We start from the raw sequence: 26,749 nt of genomic DNA, 5'->3' as shown, positions 1-26,749 counted from the left end.
TTTTAATATTGTTACAGGCGGGAAATTAAAGCATTGTGATAAATGGAGAAATGATGGGACCATGAAATTATGGTGTTATAGGCGGGAAAATGTTAAAAACGGGAATGTTATAACCAGGTTGTACTGTATTTATAAAAACTTTGTTTACGGTAGGGTTATAATATTAACACAATTTTTTTACAAATACGCATTCCAAATACACCAAACTTATTTATAATGTGTTACAATATTTTTTAAAACATTGTGCAAAAGATCCCGGGTGTAATTTGAATTATTATATGTAACTGTAAAACACCATTGTTGGTTCAAAATGTATTTGAATTTTCAACATTACTTTTAAATAACCGTACCGATTGTGCTGAAAATCTGTGGACGATCATTAAATTACATAATATTAATAATTCAAATGACAAAAATATGATTAAAAAGTCAAATCGATGGTTGTTCCAATTGAGTGGAAGAGAGATGCCACGCATGCGTACAATGAGCAAACAGAACACATCCGTAGTGGGACACTTTTTCGTGCGTGCAGCCGGCGTTCATCGATTTATTAGACGTTGAACGTCAAAAATTTTGTTAGGATTCTAATTCTTATTTATATGATCCCAAATTGGCTTACAATAATATATCAACCAACCCTTCTTAAGACTTTTCCTCTATGAGCCAGCAAACAGTCATAAGCGGTATGACTGCCTGGCAAGTGAGACCGGAGCCTCTTTCACATGAGTGTATGGTAAGAAAAAATTATGAACCTAACTATCTTCTACAAATGGAATTTTTATTCATAAAATACATAGGTGTAAATGCTTGATAAACAAATAGCTCTACAAATCTTTCACCAGTTAAGTCTTATAGGCTCTGGCCTAAATTACCTTTCTATGTAAACAAAACAAAACAAAACAAAAATTTAATATAAAAAGTACGCTGCGTTCCTGCCATACTTTGTAAAACAAAAATTTTTGTACTGCTTTCAACCGTAAAATACCAAAAGCCATATTTCTTTAATATATTATTACAAAAATATTATAGGACTTTAATCATTGCAATAAATTATTATCTTTATAATTTTCCAATGTAAAACCAGCATTACACAAAATATATTTATTTCTTGTTTCAAACATTTTTATGTGCCTATTTTTATTTTAAGAATTTGAGAATATTATTTTAAGTGTTCCTGGTTAATGTTTGCTATTATACGAGTATGTAAAAATCTATTCACAATAATTAATTAATATTTTTCTGACAGGATAGGCATTTTTTGTAGGCTTGGAATAGATCATACTAGTATTTATTACATGAAATACTATTTGTATATTAATGTTAAGTATTTGTGTTTCTGATTAGTGTAAGAATTCTAGGTGATGAGCTGAAATGTTGGATGTATTTTTAGTTTCAATTGTAGCCATATATATATGATATTTCAAGTTGGTACCTAACCAATCTGACTATAGATAAAATTAAAACACAGAACAAATCATCAGTCGGCAATGATTCCTAACCGAAATGCACTCAAATTGCAGACGATACCTACAAATGCGAAAATTCAGCTTGGCTGCATCCTAGCCCATTTTTATTGGTTGGAACTAATGACCACTAAGTCAACAATTAACTGGAATTTCACACTATTAATTAACGGTGTGCTTATTACCATACAGTTTAAGTTTAAAATCATAAATTATTCAATGGCAAATCAACCTTACGAAATTTCAGTCACATGTAATGTGAACTTTTGAATGTTGCACGTCATGTACAATAAAAATAGTAATTGCACAACTTAATGTTTTAAAAGTAAACATTTCAATAGTAGTAATGAGTAAGATATTAATTAAATAAATTTTTAACAAACGAAATTGACCCACCAAGTTCAAGCAAGCTCGAATTGGGTACCATGAAATAACAGGATGAAAAATCACCTCAAATCAAATCTGAAATTAATTTTTAATACTTTCTCTATCATAATACGTTACCTACCTTACATAATCAATGGTCAAGCACAATTCACCAATAGAAAATATGAACAAAATACGTTTTGGTTTAAATGAAGCTAATTTAGTTACTAAGGATCCTAACCATTGTTCAATTCTATCAGTTCAAGAAAACAAACTATATCAGATAAACCTTCAAAATGTCACGTTCAAAATGATGCAGCATGAAATTTAATTCACTACCAAATATATGTAAGTACACCAATCCCTCGCATAGCACGTCTTCAATTAATGCGAATTCAGTTAGCACGATGTAAATTTTACTGCCCTAGTCTCGAACAGCACGTCTGTAAATTTCAGTTAGCACGAAATTGCCACAGGCTAAAAAAATTTTTGGAAACGACGCGACGTCAGGTATGGAATTCGAGGGGGGAAGAGTGGTTTGGAATGAGAGGGGAAAGAGATGCGCACGCAGATAAACAAACACCGGGCCCTACTGTTGATGCCCGGCCGCAGACCAGGCCCTACCGTTGATGCCCGGCTGCAGACCAGGCCGTACCGTACAGAAACCAAAGCAGATGAAATTGGACACGTTTTTTAAAAAAAAGCAAGATGATAGTGTTAATTTCACCCCAGAAAATATTTAACTAACTTTTATGTTTTGTATATGTACATACAGTACACTCCCTATTTAACGCGGTTGTCGGGGGACATAACTTTTACCCGCGTTGTTGCATAACCGCGATGTTTCGATGTGCCAAGGTCAAAAGGCATAAAACACCGCCTGTGTTCTAATAGGTCGGCAAGCACGCACAGTATAGACGGCCCGCCTTTGTGCGGACTTTGCATCCGCAGTTTTCACTAAACACGGGTGAAAAAATAAAAATAATAAATTTTAAAGATAAATATTAAATGTTGAATTGTTTTTATTTTTCCGCGTGCCGCGCACAGTTTGTCGCACGGCCTACGAGCGCGCCACACGCCGCCATACACACGTGCGGCACACAAGCTGCTGCTGCCAGTCTCGTGGTGTTAGCCACAGTATCTGCTTCGTCAGAGTCCGTAACAAAGTAAGTGCAGTGTGTGCGGTTACACACGATTCTGTGGTCCAAGTCTTCTAAAAAGAAAGGCCGTAGTGATACTTCAAACCGAATATTAATCGCAAAGTACCGAGTTTGATTGACAAAATAAAAATTCTAGATTTACTTACAGATAGCTTGTATTTTGTAGAAGCAGGCCGCAGATACAGGAAAAAAACGAGTCTAGCATTCGTACAATAAAAAATAAAGAATCGTCTATCGTGTCAAGTGGTTAAACTTTATTATCCATGCTTACAGTAAATTATAAATGGTCACATGTGGGAAACAAAAATTGCGCCAATTCAATTTTAGCGCCATCAGTGACGCCGTATTAAAAACCGTGTTAAACTTTGTCTTTACTTATTTCACCAAACGCTGTGTCGAGTTGCTGAGTGTGTGTGGCTCGGATCGGCAAGTGTTATATTCCCCAGCCTCTGTTTAAAGGTCGGGAGACCGCTACACATAAACATTTCCGGGACTTGTTTACTACCTCACGGCAAAAGTGGTACAGTATGGTTCACGTAAATATTGGACCACTGGGAATTCCTGGGCAAAGATTAAAATTACGCTAGCCGATTTACTTTACTATTTAATGTTAAAACATTATACCAAAGTTAAAAGATGAACTTGTATAATACAATGAATTACCCAATAATATTACGTCTGTAGGTTTAAGTTGTAACAAAACATTTATATACAGATGTCCAGTAAAGTACCAATTAATATTCTGGAGTGGAATTTTAAACACCGGACTACCTGATTTTGCCTTGTACGCAGCGACGCTGCTCAGTCAAGTGACTCATGCTCTGCCTGTGTGCTGCGTGAACACATTCCCTCCCCCACTCCCCCTGGTGTTTCTGCCCGCTCTAATCTCTACCTCTCTCCATGTTCTCGGCTCGCCTCTCCCTACCCAGGGCTTGCCGACAACCAAGCCTATCCAACATCAATCCCCAGCCGAGTCACGCTGGATAATGTCGCTGGACGGTGGGCTTTATCAGGTCCCCGTTCCGATGCTTCATTTGTGAGATAAAGCGACGTTAAGAACTAGTGTTTCAGAAAATATCACTGGGCTGGATTGGACCATAATTTGAAAACCCTACAAGATAGAGGAATAATGTACGGAGATATCTTGTTTAGAATTTTAATGCGGACATTTTCTACGCCTAGGCTTTTTTCTGCCCGATGCTTAGTTTGTTAGTTACAACGCAAAATTATCCTAATCGGCTGTTAACCATTTATTCCATTATTATTATTCATTTCTGACTGGGGGACATGGTTTGACCCGCGATATACCCGATTCCGCGATCAATCGAGGCGCGATATACCGGGAGTTTACTGTATTGTACATACAGTAAACTCCCGGTATATCGCGCCCCGATTGATCGCAGAATCGGGTATATCGCGGGTCAAACCATGTCCCCCAGTCAGAAATGAATAATAATAATGGAATAAATGGTTGACAGCTGATTAGGATAATTTTGCGTTGTAACTAACAAACTAAGCATCGGGCAGAAAAAAGCCTAGGCGTAGAAAATGTCCGCAGTAAAATTCTAAACAAGATATCTCCGTACATTATTCCTCTATCTTGTAGGGTTTTCAAATTATGGTCCAATCCAGCCCAGTGATATTTTCTGAAACACTAGTTCTTAACGTCGCTTTATCTCACAAATGAAGCATCGGACAGGGGACCTGATAAAGCCCACCATCCAGCGACATTATCCAGTGTGACTCGGCTGGGGATTGATGTTGGATAGGCTTGGTTGTCGGCAAGCGCTGGGTAGGGAGAGGCTAGCCGAGAACATGGAGAGAGGTAGAGATTAGAGCGGGCAGAAACACCAGGGGGAGTGGGGGAGGGAATGTGTTCACGCAGCACACAGGCAGAGCATGAGTCACTTGACTGAGCAGCGTCGCTGCGTACAAGGCAAAATCAGGTAGTCCGGTGTTTAAAATTCCACTCCAGAATCTTAATTGGTACTTTACTGGACATCTGTATATAAATGTTTTGTTACAACTTAAACCTACAGACGTAATATTATTGGGTAATTCATTGTATTATACAAGTTCATCTTTTTACTTTGGTATAATGTTTTAACATTAAATAGTAAAGTAAATCGGCTAGCGTATTTTTAATCTTTGCCCAGGAATTCCCAGTGGTCCAATATTTACGTGAACCATACTGTACCACTTTTGCCGTGAGGTAGTAAACAAGTCCCGGAAATGTTTATGTGTAGCGGTCTCCCGACCTTTAAACAGAGGCTGGGGAATATAACACTTGCCGATCCGAGCCACACACACTCAGCAACTCGACACAGCGTTTGGTGAAATAAGTAAAGACAAAGTTTAACACGGTTTTTAATACGGCGTCACTGATTGCGCTAAAATTAAATTGGCGCAATTTTTGTTTCCCACATGTGACCATTTATAATTTACTGTAAGCATGGATAATAAAGTTTAACCACTTGACACGATAGACGATTCTTTATTTTTTATTGTACGAATGCTAGAATCGTTTTTTTTTTGTATCTGCGGCCTGCTTCTACAAAAGACAAGCTAACTGTAAGTAAATCTAGAATTTTTATTTTGTCAATCAAACTCGGTACTTTGCGATTCATATTCGGTTTGAAGTATCACTACGGCCTTTCTTTTTAGAAGACTTTGACCACAGAATCGTGTGTAACCGCACACACTGCACTTACTTTGTTACGGACACTGACGAAGCAGATACTGTGGCTAACACCACGAGACTGGCAGCAGCAGCTTGTGTGCCGCACATGTGTATGGCGGCGTGTGGCGCGCTCGTAGGCCGTGCGACAAACTGTGCGCGGCACGCGGAAAAATAAAAACAATTCAACATTTAATATTTATCTTTAAAATTTATTATTTTTATTTTTTCACCCGTGTTTAGTGGAAACTGCGGATGCAAAGTCCGCACAAAGGCTATACTGTGCGTGCTTGCCGACCTATTAGAACACAGGCGGTGTTTTATGCCTTTTGACCTTGGTTACATCGAAACATCGCGGTTATGCAACAACGCGGGTAAAAGTTATGTCCCCCGACAACCGCGTTAAATAGGGAGTGTACCCGTATTTTAATGTTATGTTTGTGCTCTAGGGAAAATCTAAATCTGTTTATCTGTTAACTGATTTGTTTACATAGCCGCTTTTATAAGAGGTGTGCATAACAAATTAAATGTTTACATATGGCTGTGTTTTAAAGTTATATAAAACCGGTTCTTAATTTCATAAAAGTGTTTTAATTTTGTTAAGTTTTAAACGTAATAACAAAGGATCCAGCTGCTTGCAACAGCAGGCAGACAGACGCGCGCGCGTGTTGAAGGTCACGCCTGGGCGGGCAAGCCAACATGCTGACTGACGGTAAATATGTTACCACTTATCTCCCGTTACACTGTGCCATGTTTTCTTTATCTAACGTATTCGGTGGTAGGCTTAAAAAGATAAATGATATGACATATGCATTTTCAAGTGTTATTCTACGCATTTATATTATGTAAAGATTACTTCCCTACACATCTTGGAACACATTAAATAATTTAGCCTTATATTTATGGGGACTAATGCTTCAGAATACGCGATTTCGATTAACACAAACATTTTTAGGAACGAATTAGTCGTGCTAAGTGAGGGATTGGTGTACTCGGACTTGAAATCGGTGCTGTAAGAGCTTTAAAATTAATGATTCCAAATTGAAACTTACACAAGGGGATACTATTTATAAATTTGATTTAAATTTTTAGGAATTACCTTTTAAAATATAATGCATATTAATTCTAACAAACTGCATTTTTACAATATTGTGGAAAAAAAACTACAACACCCAAAAATCACGGGCACACTGTAGTGACTTCCCCTCGTGAGGTGTGGCTGTAGTAACTAAGCTTGTGGAAATACTGGTTTATTTATTTCAATCTAATCTTGAATAGAATATCAAATGGTTTTTTAGTCACATTTCAAAATATACCCTATTGAAACGAATTTTTTTTCATACTTTACAGGAGAAAATTTGATGAATAGAGTAAAATGAAACCATAATAAAGTAATGGGCCTGAAATTTTTAGGACTTTATTTTGTAATGCAATTTGAGGAATTTATAAAAAAAATATTCAATTTTTATTAAAAGTTAATCTCTAAATTTAAAGAAATGGTTCAACTCTGTATAACACAATTTAAGACAACTTATGTCAAAACCCCAGACTTTTTTTTTTCATTAAAATAATTGTTTTTTTATTACTTGATTCTTATTTTAAGCTTATTAAAAATATTACTTTATACAGAGTTGTACAAATTACTTTAATTTAAAGATTATTTTTTACTTTTTAGTTCAGACAACAATGAAAAGAGGATTTTTTTTTTTTTAAATATAATTTTTTTTAATAATTATTCCTCTTAATTACAGATTATATATTATATAATATTTTTAAACATGTAGGTAGTATGTTGCTGAAAACAAATCCAAATTTCTCCCTTAATCTTTTAAGTTTCATACATGTTAACCGTTTTCATTTTTAAAAAAAATTGGTTGTCTAAAAAGTCGGTTTACGGACGATAGTTTAACGTGATGTCATGACAAAACATTGATGAAATTATTGATCCAGAAGAAAATGAAATATATTCGGCCTGAGACTGAGCCATAATAGGTTTTTGCAACCAAACCATTTAGGCATTAAAAATATTATATTCTTTGAAGAAGAAATTTTTTTAAATTTTTCTATCTTTTGTATGATAAAATCTACCTCTGCATACTTTTATGAATAAAATTGAATCATTTTTATTGAATTATCACTATTTTGTATGGATACAAAGAAGGAGTGAAATGAAATCTACAATTTAATTAATAAATTTACTTTTATTTGCATTCATTAATTCAAATTTATTACTTTTGAAGTGTCGTGCGCACCGTATTTATTTTTACAAGTACAAAAAAAATTTTCAGTTGCCAGGATTTGATCCGTCAACTTATCGATTGGTAGTCAGCGTTGCTAACCGCACAGCCACGAGGCCATATTGGGAACAATTGTTTCAAATGTTATAAAATAATAATATTCCACGCACGATATTTGTTTGAATTTCTTTTAACTAGCATCTTCTCTGTTGGACTCGAAATATTTACACGCTCATGGGCTAATAACTCTTAACAAATAATTACCAATGTCAAACTAACGCGTGAAAAGTATCATACCAGCAATAAATATTTAGTTACACAGCTAAAACAATACTCATACAACACTGTTTAAATATACTGATTTACACTAATAATTAAAATAATACGTACTTGTAAGAACGCCATTTCCTTGCGAATATACTCCCGTGGCGCGGTGCACAACAATAACCTCGGTTTGCCGCCACGTGCCGGCCGAGTTCTCTGTACCGTCCGCAACATACCAGAGAGATACCACGCATGCGTAAACACATCCATAGTGGGACATCCGTAGTGGGACAATTTTTCGTGCATGCAGCCAGCGTTCATCAATTTATTAGACGTCACGTCAAAAATTTGAATGAGTCTCACTTGTTTTATTCTTGGTAATGAATAATCAAAAAAATATTGATTTGAAATGTCAAATACAGACCTGCCAACTCTCACGATTTTGGTGTGAGGCTCACTATTTTAAGGTCCATCTCACGCCCTCATGCCAAAATAGTGTTTCCTCACGATTTTTTGGGGATCCAAGATTTTGTTTGAAAAAGTTACAAAACAAGTTTTACGAAAGCTTACAGTAACGAGTTTCCATCAATACTCGACTCAACCAAAGGAAGCAATTTTGCGTTTTGTAGCGTGTGCCGTGCTGATTTTTCTATCTCGCATAGTGGAAGAGGAGACATTGTGAAACATGTCGCTATAAAAAAATACAACTAACACGTGAAGTGTATTGCTTCCAATAAAAAAATTAATTTTGCTGTGAACAGTGATAATAGTGTTACACAAGCAGAATGTTATTTTACATCTTTTTTAGTTACGGCCCTGCGTGATCACTACGCTACAGCGCTAAATTATGTTCAACTAAATTAAATCTGCAACCTATAATTTGTTGAAATAAATTTTGAAGCAGGGACCATGTAACATGTGTACAGGTATGTCACTTAAATTTAAATATTCTCATTTGTTGTTTTTTATATCTAACCTGTATTTATGGGCCTGAAAATTTTTATCGAGGACCTCATGATTTTTTTAATTTGAATGTTGGCAGGTCTGCAAATAGAAATCAAATTATTCGCAAATATTAACTATGTTTTGAATACTGGCAGAGCCGTTCTGGTAACACAAGAGGTAAACAGTGATGCCTGTGAAGCAGCGGTTAGGTAGTGTCACTGCCGACTGTCTGCAGGTCTGCTGCACCTGCAGTGGAATGGCGACCTGTCCAAAGCGGTGGAGCTCATCACACACGCCCTGAAGCTGGACAGCAAGTGCGAGTTCGCCCACGAGACACTGGGTACCATCGAGGTTCAGAGGTGAGTTATTTCCTGGTTCTGGTAACAAAACAATGTAGACATTGTGGTTGGTAATTGTCGCATACTTTTTGGCTGCAGTAAAAAAGTATGGTATCATGTTCATCAGGGTTCATATTTTAGTTCCTAAGTCCAAAGCCAGCTTTTAAGTTTTGCCAAATTTTTGTTTTTCTGTCATTGCTACACTATACTATATACTGTACTATACTATCATAGTAACTGTATTATGTCACTACAAACATACAGGTATAGGTTACAAATGTTTTGGTGAATTTTAATTTAAAAAAGTGTAGTGTCATTATGAGAATTTCTCACTGTGGGTAAAAAAATAAAATATGGCCGTAAATATCTCCCCTCTGTTTTTTTTTAGTTATACTTAGGGAAGGGAAGGGAATTTTTCAGTACTTTCAAGTGGCATAATTCTGTATTTTCAAACCCAGAAAGCGGTACTTTCAGGAAGGGAAAATCTGTGTTTTCATATTAAGTGTTTTCATGATTCCGCAATAGTTTTCTCGTGATGTATCAAGAATTTTAACTTTCTGATGCTACCAATTAAGTGAATTAATAAGTGGGGAAGTGTTTTTTTTGACTGAGTAAACAACATAATACATATGAAAACTTAGCAAATATTATAATTACTAAAAAAAAAAATTAAAAAATACACAGACACACCTTAGCAAGTACAGTAGAATCTCGTTATAGCGAGCACAGTAATAGTGAGAACACGGCTATAACGAGGTATTTTTGAGGAATTTACGGCGTGATCGCTTGAAGCGCGCTTTTGTTATTTGTCTGCTTTATCTCCACCCCTCTCGCTCGCCACTAGACATCTTGCCGTTGACGCCTGTCACATTCTTCAGCCTTGCAGTCGCCACCTAAGTGCGTGGCTTTAAAAATAGAATCCCATCCTTTCTTTCTTTCTTTTATCAAACTTCCGTTAGTTATCTGTGCCGTGTGTAGACAAAGTTTGAGATTGGAACAGAAACAACGTAAGAAAGTATTTTTTACAAATTAGAAATATGTATGTTTTTGTTTTTATAATCGCATATTTTCATGTTTTTTTTGGTTGTTATATTAAAAGAGATAATATTAAAAAGCCGGTCTAATGAGATTTAATTGTTTCTTGGTTAACAAAAACTATTAATTATCAAATATTGTTAATTGTTTATATTCTATTTATTATTATTTACGCGACGTCATACTGTACGCGTACGCAATACGACTGGATTCGTTGCTGCAACATAACATAGCATGTTATGCGGTATCAGAAGTAACGAGTAATGTAACGATAGTAACGAGTACTAATTGTTATAGTATCGAGTACATACGGGAACACATTTTTTCGTTACTTTTACACCTCTAGTAGGCACTACCGTATTTATCTTGGAACTTTTGTTTCAGTCAGTTGTTGGGGTATCTGTCCGGGAAAGGGGTGGTGATGGTTTGAGTTTAATCCCAAATTTGTTTTCTAAAAAAGTTGACAGATTTCTTTAAATGAAAAAAGTATAGTTATCCAGCGACTATTTCGTTTGAGGCGTACGTGCTTTGCCGAAGCCGCACTCCTGCTTTTTTGTAAGGAATTAAATCGTTGTGCTACACTAGCGCCGCCTGTTAGCAACATCCCGAACCAACATGGCCGCCAGCAGACAGCCAGCGTCAACAATAGATAGCAGGACAATGCTGCGTCGGCCGTGGGCTGAGATGCTATACTTAGGTGGCGTGGTAGGGTATTCTAATTATTTTGCCGCAATCGGTGATCGCATCCGTACTTATGGGGTATCGTTTTAAAGAGAATTCATACATCTGCTCACAGAAATTAAGATTTCGTTAATATAACTTGTTATTTTCCATTTATACAGGTTTAAACACAATTTTTATGCTATTTTCGGTTTATTTTTATTTTTTGGGGGCCAAAATTTGTACAATTCGGTTATAGCGAGGATCAAACCCGGAACCGTGACACCTCGCTATAACAGGACTCTAGTGTACTTATAAAAACAATGTAATTCACTGAAACACTTGGCAAATAATATTTTATCTTTAACATAATGCCTATGTCTGAGGAAACAGCGAAGTTTAACTTTCAAAATAAATTGCAGTGAACATTTCAACATTTTCTTGTTTCAAACCATGACGCTTATCATTTAGAATGTTGTTGTAGTTAGAAAAAAACCTCTCACAGTCAACGTTAGCACAAGGTACCCAAACAGACTGCAAAGCAGCATGAGTAAAGTCAGGATGGTTCACTGAAACCGCCATAAGGAGTGAAACAATGTCAACAGTTTGGTTTTCACTCAACTTTGTTTGCACAAGGAACTGCAGTTCCTTGTACTCCTGAAGTAAAATGTCTTACCAGAGCTTGGAGAGTAAGAACAGCTCTTTTAATTTTTTGCCGAGTTCGGGAGAGATGCTTTCGAGCACAATTTCTGAGGGATCAAATACAGCAACATTTTGATAAAATTTCTGAGAAGGATCACCTGCCTTTAATGACAGGAGTTTTTTTGATGCATGTGATGCTGCTGTCACCAAGGCAGATGTGATTTTCCCTTTGAAGACCGTTTTTTCACAAGCAATCAAGAGCTCATTTACTTTCTGCCCAAAGTTTCCACTTGTAGCAAGCTGCAAAACCTGCTCTATTTTGCGGATTTCACCACTGAGTTTGTGACTGCAAGGATATGATGACCCTTCCAGTTTCTTGATAAGGTGTACCGTAGCCTCACACACTTCTTTTACAAAAACTGCCTGGATTTTCACACACTTAACATCATCCCTTGACGCAGTAGAGAAGTACTCTACTCCAGTGCTGTTGATACAGGAAATTTCATCACTGGTCAAACATTCAACAATGGCCTTGTCGGCGAGGTAGGAAGTGGAGTCGTACCAGGAAGACCACCTTGTCAACACTGGCATTGGAAACAGGGGAACTTTTCATCCAGGATCTTCTTAAACAAATGTTCTCTCTTGCGTGTGTTTAAAAATGCTGACTTTACTTTGGCAAGAGCCTTATGAAGCTCAGGGAGGTTTTTTCCAAGCTCATTTACAACTAAATTGAGATTGTCAGATCAGCACTGCACAATAAGAACATTGTCGGCCATGATGTCTTTTAGTGTGTCAAAATACTTTGCCATGTATCTGACCGAGTCCGAAACAAGCACTAACACGTTGTCAAAGTCAATATTGTACTTCTTTAGGGAATCCAAAATAGCCCTGGAACATTTTTTGGCATTGGCTGTTTCCAGAGGATGGACATCACCAACAACAGTATCAATTTTGTCACTGCTATCAATTACTTTAAATAGCACAACAAATACACAGCTTCCTCTTGAGTCCATAGTTTCATCACACAGAATTACTAACAGTTTTTCTTTCACCTTTTCTCTTGCTACATCATCTCTCTCTTGCTGAATTTATGGAAGATGCTTTTCTTTTAGTACTCTTAGACAAGGAATATCACCAGCACCTTCAACAAACTCGTTCAGGAAATCTTAAGATGCGGCTTTTCAAGTTTTTTTAGCGGAATATTTGCTTTCAGAAAAGTTTCCGTCAGTCGTTTGCCGAGGTATTTTGCAGTTTTTTCCTTCCTTTCCGCACTACTGAAGCATGTAGCGATCAAAGTCTGTAATTTGGCTTCAGGGCAACCTTTTAATGCACTGATGTGCTTGGCAGATTTTAGGTGTTTTTCTACAGAATCTTTACGCTCCGACGCAACCTGGCACTTGCAAAATTTGCATATTACGGTGCGGCTATCCGAGCAATAGAATCCGTTTTTCTGATATTGAAATGCCCTGTCGCGAGCACTTAATTTATTGTTTGGCATTTTCGATAACTACTCTCACTTAAAATCACCTTTGGAATGTTTTTAATTCACCATGATCAAAATACCGATATTTGGCAGCAGTACAAGACAATTTGTTTATTTACATTTACATATGTACGTGCGCTAGGCAAGTTTTACCGTGACTGCTGTCGGGCAGGTGCGCACTGCGAAGGTTGTTTTACTTCCGAGATGGGTTGCGAGGGGGGTAGTGAAGTGTGTTGACTATGAGGGAGGGAAAGCTATTTTTAGAGTAGAGCAGCCCGAAAGATATTCGCCTAGCAACACAGTGACGTCATCCTGTCTGCATTCCAACCACCCGCATCTCACTTTGTCACTACAGTAGAGCATCCTGTATCCGTAATTCTACTTACCGGAATTTCTACTATCCGGATGTTTTCCGAGAGTTAAAAAAAATTTACAAAATTTAAAAAAATATATATATTTTTAAATGAATTATAATATATATTAATATATATTATTCCCGCGGAAGTAAATACCGATTGTTTGCGCAGTTCACGCCCCGTCTAGTCAGTCAGGGTGCACTTGATTTTATAAACACTCAGCGAGTTATGATGGAAGCCAAGGCTTCCGGTCTCGCGACTGCAGTGCACGGGCGTCGAGCGCATATCAGGAATTGGCGGCAGCGGCCCCGCCTACACGTGAGCGCGCCGTGATAACGCGTTGTAGGGGAGGGGGAGTGGTGTATTGTGTGCGTTCAATGTCAGTCTTGCTTGTGGTGCGCGATCGCTAGTATGTACGTTCCTGCAGACACGTGATGTTTTCAAAACATAAACTTCCTGGTGATGAGGAAAAGAGTAGTAAACGAAGGAAAAAAGTTCTTACCATTAAAGAAAAGGTTGAGATTCTCAAGAAACTAGATGCTGGGACTTCTGTTAAAAATCTGAGCCAATCGTATGATGTCGGCATTTCGACGATTTACGACATAAAGAAACAAAAGAATGAACTGTGTAAATTTTATTCGGACAGTGATACGAAGAGAGAAATTGAAAACAGAAAAACAATGCAGGGTAGTAAATGTAGCGACCTTGATAATGCTCTTTATCAATGGTTTTGTTTGCGGCGAAGTGAAGGTGTTAGCATTTCTGGACAGATGCTGATAGAACAGGCACATAAATTCAAAAAATGCCATGGAATTTCTTTTTTCAAAGTTAGCGGTGAAAAGCTTTCTGCAGATACAGCGGCGGCGGAAAAGTTTGTTGTTGAGTTCGCAGAATATGTGTTGGACAACAACTTAACAGCAGACCAAGTTTACAATGCGGACGAGACTGCTTTGTACTGGCGTTGTATGCCTCGAAACACGCTGTGCACTGCAGATAATCCTCACAGCGGGATGAAAGATTCTAAAGACAGATTGACCGTGCTTGGTTGTTCAAATGCTGCCGGTACCCACAAGCTGAAGCTACTCGTAATTGGCAAAAGCATGCGCCCAAGGGCGCTAAAAGGTGTTAAAGTGTTACCCGTTGAATACCGAGCTACAAAAACCGCGTGGATAACATCTGCAATAACCACAGAATGGTTTGACAGTTTTGTGCGCCAGAGCTGGCAACACTGTAACAAGATAGGCTTAGACCCACACTGCAAGATTGTCCTTGTGCTAGACAACTGCTCCGCGCATCCTGCAGCTGAAACACTAGACAGGGATAATGTTTCTGTCATGTATCTGCCCCCTAACTGCACTGCACTAATCCAACCGCAAGATCAGGGAATATTACGCTCCCTAAAATGTCGTTATCGCACGGAGTTCATGAAGCACTTTTTATCTGATCTGAATGGCGGCAAAACAATCTCAGAAATTAAAAAGGAATACACCATAAAGGATGTCATATGGTCACTAGCTCGTGCATGGGAAGGTATGCCTGCGTCAACATTTCACAAGGCATGGTTTAAATTGTGGTCGACTTTGGTTTATCGTGACGAGGTTCATGACAAGGGAAATGAAGCCGACTTCAAAGGTTTTGAACAATAAAACGTGAACGAACTGCTGGAGTATGCCAAGAACATAACAAATCCAGAACTAGAAGACTTACAATTGCAAGAACAAAACATTGTTGAATGGTTTTGTGTTGATGATAATGTTCCCGTTGTGCATCACTTTTCAGATAAGGAGATATTAGACTCTGTTAAGTGTAACAAAGACGACGGAAACAATGAAAGCAGTAGCGATGAAGATGAACCACAGGAGAAAATCTCGCAAGATGAGTGCCTTCACCACATTGAACGATTAATAGCTGGCCTAGAGCAACGAAGTTATATCAACGACCAGCAAATTATGCATTTGTATATGCTTCAAAAACAGCTGACTGAAGAGAAGCACAAACGTGTGCGGCAACAACGCATTAGTGACATGTTCAAAAAAGCTCCTGTTTCCACACCTGCTTCAACTACGAGTGAGAACATTGACGATCCAACACCTTGCACCAGTGGCACAAACGTAAACAGTTACGTTCAGAGTGACAGTGACAGTGATTAACTTTAACTTCTCCTGTCTTTCACAATGTGTGACGATTTAGGTAATTTGTTGTTTAGCTTTTTAAATTTAAATTAATGCGACTGTTAAACAATGTTTCTTACACACAGACAAGTGGGGCCGTATACAGTGATTATTTCAATGCAGTTTATCTAAGTTCTAGGACATTATTTTTTATTCGCGGGACATGTGTAGCCTACAGTGAGTCATGGTAAGTGTTTTTTTATTTGTAATGTATTGTACCTAACTGTACCATGTGTTATTATCTTATTTTTTATTTATGCAACATGTGGATACACCAAATCACTGTACAAACTGTATGTAAATTACGTAATTGTAACACAATTCATTGAATGTCAAACGTCTCGCCTACGTCTGCTTGCTTCGCGCGGACATCATGGTACAGTCACATAGCTGTAGCGTGCTTCTAGGCAAGGTCTGATAAGCGTGCCCGTGGCAAGGTCACACCACCGGATGTAGCTGTCATCACCCTACCCCCACCCCCCTTGCCGTCCTCATCTACAGCTACAGGATGTTCACAAACTTCGGGAGCAATTTTTTTTTTCAATTAGGGGGCCTTATAGTGAATTTCTACTTTCCGGAATTTTCTACTATCCGGAATAGTCTAAGTCCCGACCATTCCGGATACAGGGTGCTCTACTGTATTGCCCTCTTCTCTATCAAGTCACACTTGGCAAAGCCAGTCTGCATCATCCCCCTCCCCCCGGCCGTTACATAAATACAGTGAAACCTTGCTATTGCGAGAGTTGACAATGGCGAGAGAAATCCTTGTAACTACGAGTACAGTAAGTCCTCAGTTTACGTCGGGGTTACGTTCCTGAAAACCGCGACGTAAATAGAAACGACGCAAACTGAGCCATGTTTCATGCCACCGGCCGACCACAGCCCAAGGTCGGCCGGAAGCGCTGGCATACAGACGTGACAACGGGCAATTTTATCAGCAAATTACAACCCACAGCGTGGGAAACAAGTCCAACTAGTACTTCTCAGCTTTATAGAATGGTTATTTAACCAGCTGCTTTATTACCTTTATTGATTGAAATATAAAAACAGATATATAGTCGTTTGGAAGACATCTTATGAAGAAAAAATCATAAATTGCAGTGAGCTGATACTGTAGGCCTACTACAAACGCATTTAATCACGATAAAGTTAACAACGGCACGTTTAAAACTCCGGCCAACTCAATGATATCATAGCGACTGAAGTGTAGAGCTGTAGCAAACCGTATGTATTCGTTACTGAGTAACGGGTGCGGCATCTAGTAACGAGTAACGAAACGTTACACACGAATGCATTTCGTTACTCACATTTTTCGTATGTTTTACGCATGCGCGCGCTTATTCGTTACAAAGAACGATGTTTGTTTATTAAGAAAAGTATAATTTGGAAATTCGTCGTCCAAGTTTTTTACTGTTTATTAAAGGTATTGTGTGTGTAGACAAAGTTTGAGATTGGAACAGAAACAACGTAAGAAAGTATTTTTTACAAATTATAAATATGTATGTTTTTGTTTTTTATTATCGCGTATTTTCACGTTTTTTGTTCTTATCTTAAAAGAGATATTATAATAAAGCTGCTCTAATGAGATTTTATTGTTTCTTGGTTAACAAAAGCTGTTAATTATCAAATACTTTTAATTGTTTATATTCGATTTATTATTATTTACGCGACGTCATACTGTACGCGTACGAAATACGACTCGATTCGTTGCTGTTACATAACATAGCATGTTATGCGGTATCAGAAGTAACGAGTAACGATACGAAAGTAACGAGTACTAATTGTTATAGTAACGAATACATACGGGTACACTTTTTTTAGTTACTTTTACACCTCTACTGAAGTGCCAAGGAGTTGGACGAAAAGGGGTAGGAGAAAATGCTGTGTCGTTGCGGGAAGTAGATAACACTTCTACGTGCGAGATACGTGGGTGGCCGAGCGGGCGGGCTGGTAGTATTGCATCACCGCGCGGAGAGCAGCGGAGAGCAGGAAGTGTCCCTCATGATGTATGATAAGATAAGGCGGTGAACGTGTAGCTTACGCTACATAGCATAAATTAACTACCGAAGGAAACAAAGAATTATAAACGAATTATATACAGTGTTTTGGTTTAAATAAAGATTTACGGTCATTGTAAACGACGTTATTGTGAATCGGCGACAACTTAAATTGAAACATGAGTACTCAAACATTAGCGACGTTAATCCAAAACGACGTAAATCTGTACGACGTAAATAGAGGACTTACTGTACTCGTAATAACCGAATATAGAAAATTTAAGTCTATGTTAGATTCCTGAACTTTCCAAAAATGTTCAATTTCACACCATATCTCAAACGGTGCACTTAAGTGAAAAATTGGATAGAATAAAAGTTGTAGCAAATTAAATTACGAATAGAAAAGGTCTCCATAAAATGTTTTGTATCTACGACGGTTTTTGTTTTAATCACGAATTAAATGGTTCTACGTAATGCGTAATGGCCGCGCTCCGAGACACAGCTAAAATAATCACTGTGCCCTGCACGAACAAGGAGAGGAGGTGGATGGGAGAATAATGGGCGGGGTAAAGAGGGAGGGGAGGAGGGAATGATCCTCGCTGCGTAAGCTGAAGCTGTTTCTGAAAGGAAATACCAGCGTGTGTAGTGGATGTCGTAGGATGGCACAGCTCAGATGCTGTTGCGATAAGACTAGAAATAGTCCACAATTCAAGGATGGATTGCTACAATACATGCACAACCTGCTGAAAAATGGTTGTAGTGTCATGCATGAAATATTGTCATTAAAAGCGTGGGATAATGCACGGGAAAACAATTTTGTTGTTGCAGGTAGTAGACCTAAGTGGAATGTGGAATATAAGCTTCATGCGTCACGAAAACTTGTCAAGATGGACAAGAAATTTTCTTATCCCCCCCGCACTTCATTCTTCGCCCCTCCCTCTTCAACTTGCTAGAGTCCCAGTCCGCCAACGTGACGTAGCGACCACAGAACAAGGAGGGAGAGTAGCGACGCGCCATGCGCAACTCCCCCCCCCCCCCTCCCCAACTCCCCCCCCCCCCTTCCCAAATCGCTCCTCTTGCTGGCTGTGTTTACTATGTGAAATTTTTCTTTCTTTCTTTGGAGATGCCATTTTAATCATCGTACTTACGAGAGGACCGACAAAGAAGCACTCCTAATTACCAGTATGATTTACGTAGTCAAAACTGACGGTGCATTACAAAACTGTCGTAACTTCGAAGGTCTCATAGTAGCGAGGTTCCACAGTAGATAATCCCGTTTTTCCACACCGTTCGCATTGTGATTTTATTACCCTGTTGCATTTGCCATCAAATACCACGGTTTGTAATTAAGTGTATGTTTAAAACTGTTTTATTAACAATTATGTGCAAGTTTTACTATTTTTCATGACTATGTTATATTTTGCATTTTGCCTCAGAATTCGCAAATAATTTGCTAACGCGAAAAAATCCCTTCCCTAGTTATACTTCTTTAGGCGCGTTATGAAAAAATGATGAGAGTGAAATTTTAAGATGCCCGCGCATCACTGTAACAAAATTAACAGGTTGAAGCTGCACGCTAAATCGCTCATTAAGTCTCGAAAAAAAGCTACCATCAAAATAGAAATAGCACCTCTATTAGGTGCGCATGTTGGCACGCTCATCGCTTCTGATCACTGTTTTCATATTTATAATATTTGTCCACATGTTTCTAGTTTCTACATTCACAACACGTGTTTTAGTTTCATACAAGTGCCAATTATATATGTGCTAATAAATTATATTCAATAGTGATTTAAATTGAATATTTTGATTAATATTATTTACTATTCGTAAATACTAGTAAAAAATATTGTACTTATATACTTTTTCAAGTGCTCCAATGCAATTGACGTTAACTATCCGTATGTATTATTTATTGATATAAATTAAAATATTATTATTTAATATACTTAATACTAAATATTATTAATTAAATAATGTTAAATATTTATTATTGGTTATTTAATATTTACAAAATAAAGAAATAAATTTAATAAAACATTTAATAAAAAATTTGTGATAAAAATTAAATTGAACATTAAAACAAAATATTAATTTTCAATATTTATTATTAAATTGAATAAATAATAAATATTTATAAAAATAAATGAACAAATTTAATGAAAACTTTTTGATAAAAATTAAAAGTGAATATTAAATTAAGAAAATATTATAAAAAAATAAATAAACTTAAATTAAATTTTTTTTTAATATTAAATAATCAATTTAAATATTTTTAATTAAGAATTTTATAATATTTAGTACAAATTATGTCATATATGTTTATCATTCTCAAAATTTTATTTATTTAATTTTTCCAATTTAAACTGAACTTTATTGACTGTGTTGACTATCTTTTTCCAGCCCTATTATTTTATTGTAATTAATTATTTGCATGCAATTAAAAACTATTTTTTAATGATGCCAAAGAAGTATAACTTCTCACACGCGTACATAAGTACACGCACCCATTTTTTTTAATAAATATACTATTACTTGTTTATTTAAAATATTTCAGCAGTTCGTGAAAAGCACAATGAATAACACTGTTGTGCTACATCTGCCAGCCGCTGCACGTTAGGGGCAAATTATCAATTTTCTTGGACAATAGTCTGTCCTCGGATATTGCAATTTATAGTAACTGTTACTGTATCCGTTTTAAATGAGCAAACAAAAACCCCTATCAGAATTCAGAATGCAGAAATTTCTAATTTAATGATCATAATATGTGTTGATGTGTTAAAATACAAGAAAAGCTTTGTTTGATTACAAAAACATTAAAAAATTAATTTAAGAACAATTACATTTGTTGTCATAACATATTCTTAGTCTTCAAATCTTATCCTTATCACCATCATAATCATAATCGTCATTATAGTCGTCGTCGTCTTCACAGTCGCCGTCACTTGTTGTCACTGCCACTAAACAGGAAAGTTACAAACAGCAAGAGTTTCAAGTGAGGAAAGAACTGGTGGCTTAATTATATTGTATATTTTACCCACGTCGAAGCCAAAGGAAGGGTTTTGATTTTAGCAGTCTATGTATATATGTTTGTATTTACGTATGTTCCTCCGTAGCGCCTAAACTATTCATCCGATTTTGATGAATAATGTGTCAGTCGATTCGTTATTGTGGCCCAGATAACATAGGCTACATTTTAACCGACTTCAACAATAGGAGTCGATTTTATCATGTAAACACCTATTTTAACCTTTTTCATTCCTTTTTTAATTGTAATGTATATTCATCTGTTAATATATAGTAATGTATAATAAAAATAATTTTTCTAATGTTTATTCACCAGTTTATATATGGTAGAGTAAAATTTAAAAAAATTAAGTACAGCATGATTACATACATCTTATCTACACTACACATCCTCACACACCTCCCTCTCATCCTCACATTTTCTCACAAACTTTCACCTTTACTACAAAGCTTACATTTCACACATACTCATATTAACTACACCTATGCTGTATCTCGCAGCGATGCCGGTACGCGCGGATAAAGAAAGCGTTTTACTTTATCATATTCCGTATACTGAGCAATAGTTTTATCATGAATGTCCTGGTCTATAATGTTTAATTATTAAGTATGTATTACTCACGCTATTATATCACTCGTCTTTTTCTTTTCGTATCACAGGTTAAAACTGAAAATAGTAAAATTTAAAAAAGTTTAAAAAAACTGTAACCCAACCACGGAAAAAAAACACCAAAAGGTAAGAAACAAGTTAGGTGTTGATTACTATTATAGTCTTAGTAAGTAAGATCAATCTTTTATAATTAAAATCTTCTATCAGTTTGATATAATAACATTATAATTTAATTTACCATTCTTGTACATCAAACTAAATTGCTTGGTTGTGTATCAAATTAAAATGCTCGCACTATTACGGCATTTGAATTGAATTATATTGTTCTTAATGTGGAAGTGACAGAGGATTTCAATAGAACTAAATAAATAGGCATATCTAACACATCAAATGACTTGTTTTACTCAATAAGACGATGATATCAAACAGCACCTACTTGGTTTCTTAACTTTTTAGAGTTTCTTTTCCATAGTCGGGTTACAGTTTTTTAAACTTTTTTCTATTTGGTGAAAGAGTTCATCTATGAGATCATGAGGATATCAGCAGATAAGTGAGAACTGTATTTGAAGCAGTTGTAATTTCCCACGTTTTCCTTCTTTTGCTGCACCAACAGCTACTCTTAAAATCCTATGTTGGGTGACCCGTGTAGGTAAAAGATATTCAGTGAGTTGTTGTTGTGGTGGTGGGTTTTTTTTTTCGGTTCATCTATATGCACTGCCTATTGTAAAGTAATTAAATAGGACGAAATTCTGATTTTTTTAGTGATTTGGCTCACCCAGTGTAGTCAAAATTATTATATTAATTCCCTTTATGTAATTTTTATATACTAATTGTGCATTTCAAATGTGTGAATGTTCTTATTGTTTTTTATTTCAACTCTGTGTGTGTGTTTGTGTTTGTGTGTGTGTTTGTGTGTGTGTTTGTGTGTGTTTGTGTGTGTGTGTTTGTGTGTGTGTTTGTGTGTGTTTGTGTGTGTGTGTGTTTGTGTGTGTGTGTTTGTGTGTGTATTTGTGTGTGTGTGTGTTTGTGTGTGTGTGTTTCTGTGTGTGTGTTTCTGTGTGTGTGTTTCTGTGTGTGTGTTTGTGGGTGTGTGTTTGTGTGTGTGTGTTTGTGTGTGTGTTTGTGTGTGTGTGTTTGTTTGTGTGTGTACGTTTGTGTGTGTGTGTGTTTGTTTGTGTGTGTACGTTTGTGTGTGTGTGTGTTTGTTTGTGTGTGTGTTTGTTTGTGTTTGTGTGTGTGTGTTTGTTTGTGTGTGTTTGTTTGTGTGTGTGTGTTTGTGTGTGTGTGTTTGTTTGTGTGTGTGTGTGTTTGTTTGTGTGTGTGTGTGTTTGTTTGTGTGTGTGTTTGTGTGTGTGTGTTTGTGTGTGTTTGTGTGTGTGTGTTTGTTTGTGTGTGTTTGTTTGTGTGTGTGTCTGTGTGTTTGTGTGTGTGTGTTTGTGTGTGTGTTTGTTTGTGTGTTTGTTTGTGTGTGTGTTTGTGTGTGTGTTTGTTTGTGTGTGTTTGTGTGTGTGTGTGTGTTTGTGTGTGTGTTTGTTTGTGTGTGTGTTTGTTTGTGTGTGTGTTTGTTTGCGTGTGTGTTTGTTTGTGTGTGTGTGTTTTTTTGTGTGTTTTTTTGTGTGTGTTTTTTTGTGTGTGTGTGTTTGTTTGTGTGTGTGTGTTTGTTTGTGTGTGTATGTTTGTGTGTGTGTGTTTGTTTGTGTGTTTGTTTGTGTGTGTGTGTTTGTGTGTGTGTGTTTGTGTGTGTGTGTGTGTGTTTGTGTGTTGTGTGTGTGTGTTGTGTGTGTGTGTACAAGCTCACCGGACAAAAATTAGTTACCCTAGTGCGCACACACAGATGGATTGTTAAGCCTGTACAGATGGTGCAGCAAATAGCCCTGTGCTCAACTGCACGCATACTGCCTCTATGTGAGCATAAGGCAATAGTGTTCAGTGAGACATTTATGTTTCAGGCGGACAGTGTATGTCAACATGGGTAGATGTAAGGATGTGACAGAGTGGCAAAATGGGGCAATTGTGTTTGGCCCCATGGCCAAACGGTGCGTGAATTTGCTGGATTTGTTGGTGTTTTCCAGTTGACTGTTTAATGTATCTACAAGCAGTGGTGTACCACTCTTGGCCACGAAACACAATGTCAGAATTGGTTACGTTGTATGTTTTTGCCCGGCTAAGCACACAGAGAAACGTAACAAAACAAAACAAACAATGTTCCTGAGGAATTTTTCATTACGATGGTTCTGCGTTATTTGGAAATAAAAGAGTTTATTAAATTATCTTTGTTTATTTCTTTTAAAAAAATGTTTTTTCTCATTGTTACATGGCCTCAATACACAATTTTACAAATGAATTTAGTTAGAAAAACTTCCTTACTTGCACAGTTTTTGTCTTTTCTTATACAAATTTTAACGATGTCTTTGAATTTTGATAGGATGAGGTCCAAATACATACCGCAGCACCATACATCTTGCCGTTGATGGTCGAGGAGTCTTGTCACTCGCCAAAGAAAAAAAAACTTAGTAATGTCCCTTGGTTAATTACCTAACTCAAGGTACCGTCGATCGCGGACCGTAATCTCACGAAGTCGGGCCGATGCCGACGCCTAGGGCCTAAAACTCTAATTAATTTATCCGAAAAACAATGAACTTGAAAAAATACGGCCTGGCCCCAGCCCCTAGGCGTTAAATTATCTCTTAGTAATTTTACATTTGTCTTGCGACTTGCCGACGACGCGACCGAGTTCGGCGACGATCGAGCAACAAGTGACCTGGTCGACGAGATTACCTTCCCTTGTAAAGGTGAAAACAAGGGAGGCAACCCCGTGGGCCAACTGACCAATCAGCGCACATAATTTCAAAACATGACCATATAAGGAAATTTGTACGGGCACCTCACTTGACGCCAGGGCTCAACCTGATTGGCTGGCTAGTGGTAGCCTCCAGAGACCCTTCCAGACGGTCGCTATAGCTGTGCATACAACGTGACGCGTAAATCCCAAACACGCATTTACAAAGTGAAAAATAGCTTTCTGGCGCCAGAGTGTCGCGCCTGTCCGCTCTTCCTTCTGTACCTTCCAGACTATTCTCAAAATATTACACTAGCAATATCCAATAGAATATAAAATTACCCAAAAAATTCCAATACAATGTTCAAAATTTTAGTAAACAAAGTTGAAATTCATACCATATTAAAAACTTTTGTTTAAAAATGATGTCCTGTAAAATTATAATCTATACTGCTTTAATTACTGACATTAATTATCAAATGTCAACATTAATTATTATGAACTGGAGTTAACCCTCAAATTAATAATTAAGTATCTCAAGGAAATAAGTATTTTAAGGCTTTCCATGAAATTTAACCAAAGTAATTAATAACAATTCTTAACAGCTCTGAACAATTACCCTTATCTACATATTAAATTATTATTATCTTTCATATCAAAGTTATTCTTAATCAATATTCTTATGACCCAAAAAATATATATATATGTATATAACATACTCATTGTGCAATGCTACAAATTGTGGTCGGAAAAAAATCCAGACTAAGAGGGACCGGAGATGCGTTTCACAGCTTGTGAATCAAAACTCTTCTAAACCTGACAGGAATTACTGCAGTCAGCGAAGGAAGCAATAGAGCACTGCGACGGGAACTGCATGCAATGAACGATTGGAGTCGGTCACATCGCAAGAGGCCATTGCTCACACAGGCACATTAAGCTGCGTGTCTTCAATGGGCTAGAAATCATCGAACATGAACATTAGCTAACTGGCAGAATGTAATGTGGTCTGACGCATCACATTTTTGCATGTTATCCAATGATATGTCATCGAGTGCACCAAAGGCCAAATGAAGCATTTCATCTTGAATGTGTGCAAGGTCAGGTTAAAGCCAGAGATGGGTATGTGATGTTTTGGGGGTGTTTTTCGTATCACGGATTGGGCCTGCTCACTGCAGTGATCACTAACATGAACCAGCATGTTTATTTAAACATTCTGAATGATCAGGTGTTGCCTTTCAGTCAACAACTGCATGATGAGAATGCAATTGATACCCTGATTTTTCAAGATGACAACAGCAAAGTTAATCAGACTGGATGCATATGTGACTAGTTTCATGAACACTCCCCCACCCTATTACATCTCGACTGGCCTGCAAAATCACCCGACTTGAACCCCATTGAAAATCTGTGGGACATGTTAGAACAGTGGCTAAAATGCTGACATCAGCTTCCCAGAAATTTTGTGGAAATGAGTGATCAAATCCTCAGCGAGTGGCTTGATCTGGATGCGACGTACCTGCACAACCTTGTGAACTCACTTCCTAACTGAATACAAGCGGTTATCAAGTCCAGGGGCGGAGTTACACGGTGTTAAATGATGCGTGTAATGATTTCTGCAGGAGTAACTAACTTTTTGTCCGATGAGGTTATGTAATTTATATGTAAGAGACAGTTTGCTGAAAGCATTTGTCTCAACTCCCAATGAAATTTTGACAGCGTCACTGCCAAATGAATAATTATTTCAGAATTTTCACAGTTGGTAATGGGAGCGGTGCAACCTTACCAGTATTTCTGTACAGCTAGCCTATCAGCTTTACATGACAGAGTAGCAACTCAAAGAAGTTGGTGCTTTTTACAGAACTCGCTTAATAGTCTGGGTGATACATGTACAATGCGAATTTCAAAATAAAACAAAAGAAAATATGTATGAAAGCATTTCATTGAGATTTAATAATACAATTTTAAAAACAATAAATCAAAATTTATAATTTTATAAATTTTTTAAAACTTTTAAAAGTACCAACAACTAATCTTTGTTTTCAAATATTAAGTACTTTTATTTGAAGTGTTCACTTTACGAAGACACCTTGTACATGGAATAAGAATGCAATGGCATAGCTATGTGTAAAAATGCAGCTACCTAATTTAACATGAGCTCTTACCACTAGAGCAGGTTTCTTGATCCGTACAGTTTTATCCAGAAATTTGTTTGCAATCGGTAATAAAAAAAAATTTATGTTCTGTAGTGCAGTTCTAATTTTTTTCTAACATGCAAACATATTCTCGTGACAAAACCCCTGATAACTTCATTCTTACAGTGGATGCCAAGTTTATTTTCAACATGATCACACACATGTAGTACCGAAGGCTCCTAATATCACTTTTCTTCTCAATATTGTATAACTCACTATAAATAAGTGTGACCTACAATCTGCGAAACTACGTTAATTACATGCAAGACACGGTGCGTTTAGCAACTCCCACTTACTACTAGCAGCACTTCTGTTCGCCTGCCGCCTGGCCTGCCAGGTCTTTTCTA

The 26,749-nt window shown here is 37.0% G+C and overlaps 1 protein-coding gene across 1 annotated transcript in view; it reads left to right on the top strand.

The window, feature by feature from the left end:
- The window catches only part of LOC134531191 (mitochondrial import receptor subunit TOM70), a 118,955-nt gene that overhangs the window by 83,515 nt on the left and 8,691 nt on the right, over nt 1-26,749 (top strand). Inside the window, exon 10 of the mRNA XM_063366833.1 lies at nt 9,348-9,471. Within this exon, the coding sequence (XP_063222903.1) occupies nt 9,348-9,471 (124 nt within the window). The remainder of the gene's footprint in view (nt 1-9,347; nt 9,472-26,749) is intronic.

This window comes from Bacillus rossius, chromosome 3 (genome assembly GCF_032445375.1).
Source record: "Bacillus rossius redtenbacheri isolate Brsri chromosome 3, Brsri_v3, whole genome shotgun sequence".
Lineage (NCBI taxonomy): Eukaryota > Metazoa > Arthropoda > Insecta > Phasmatodea > Bacillidae > Bacillus > Bacillus rossius.
This window is presented reverse-complemented; position numbering and strand designations above follow the sequence as displayed.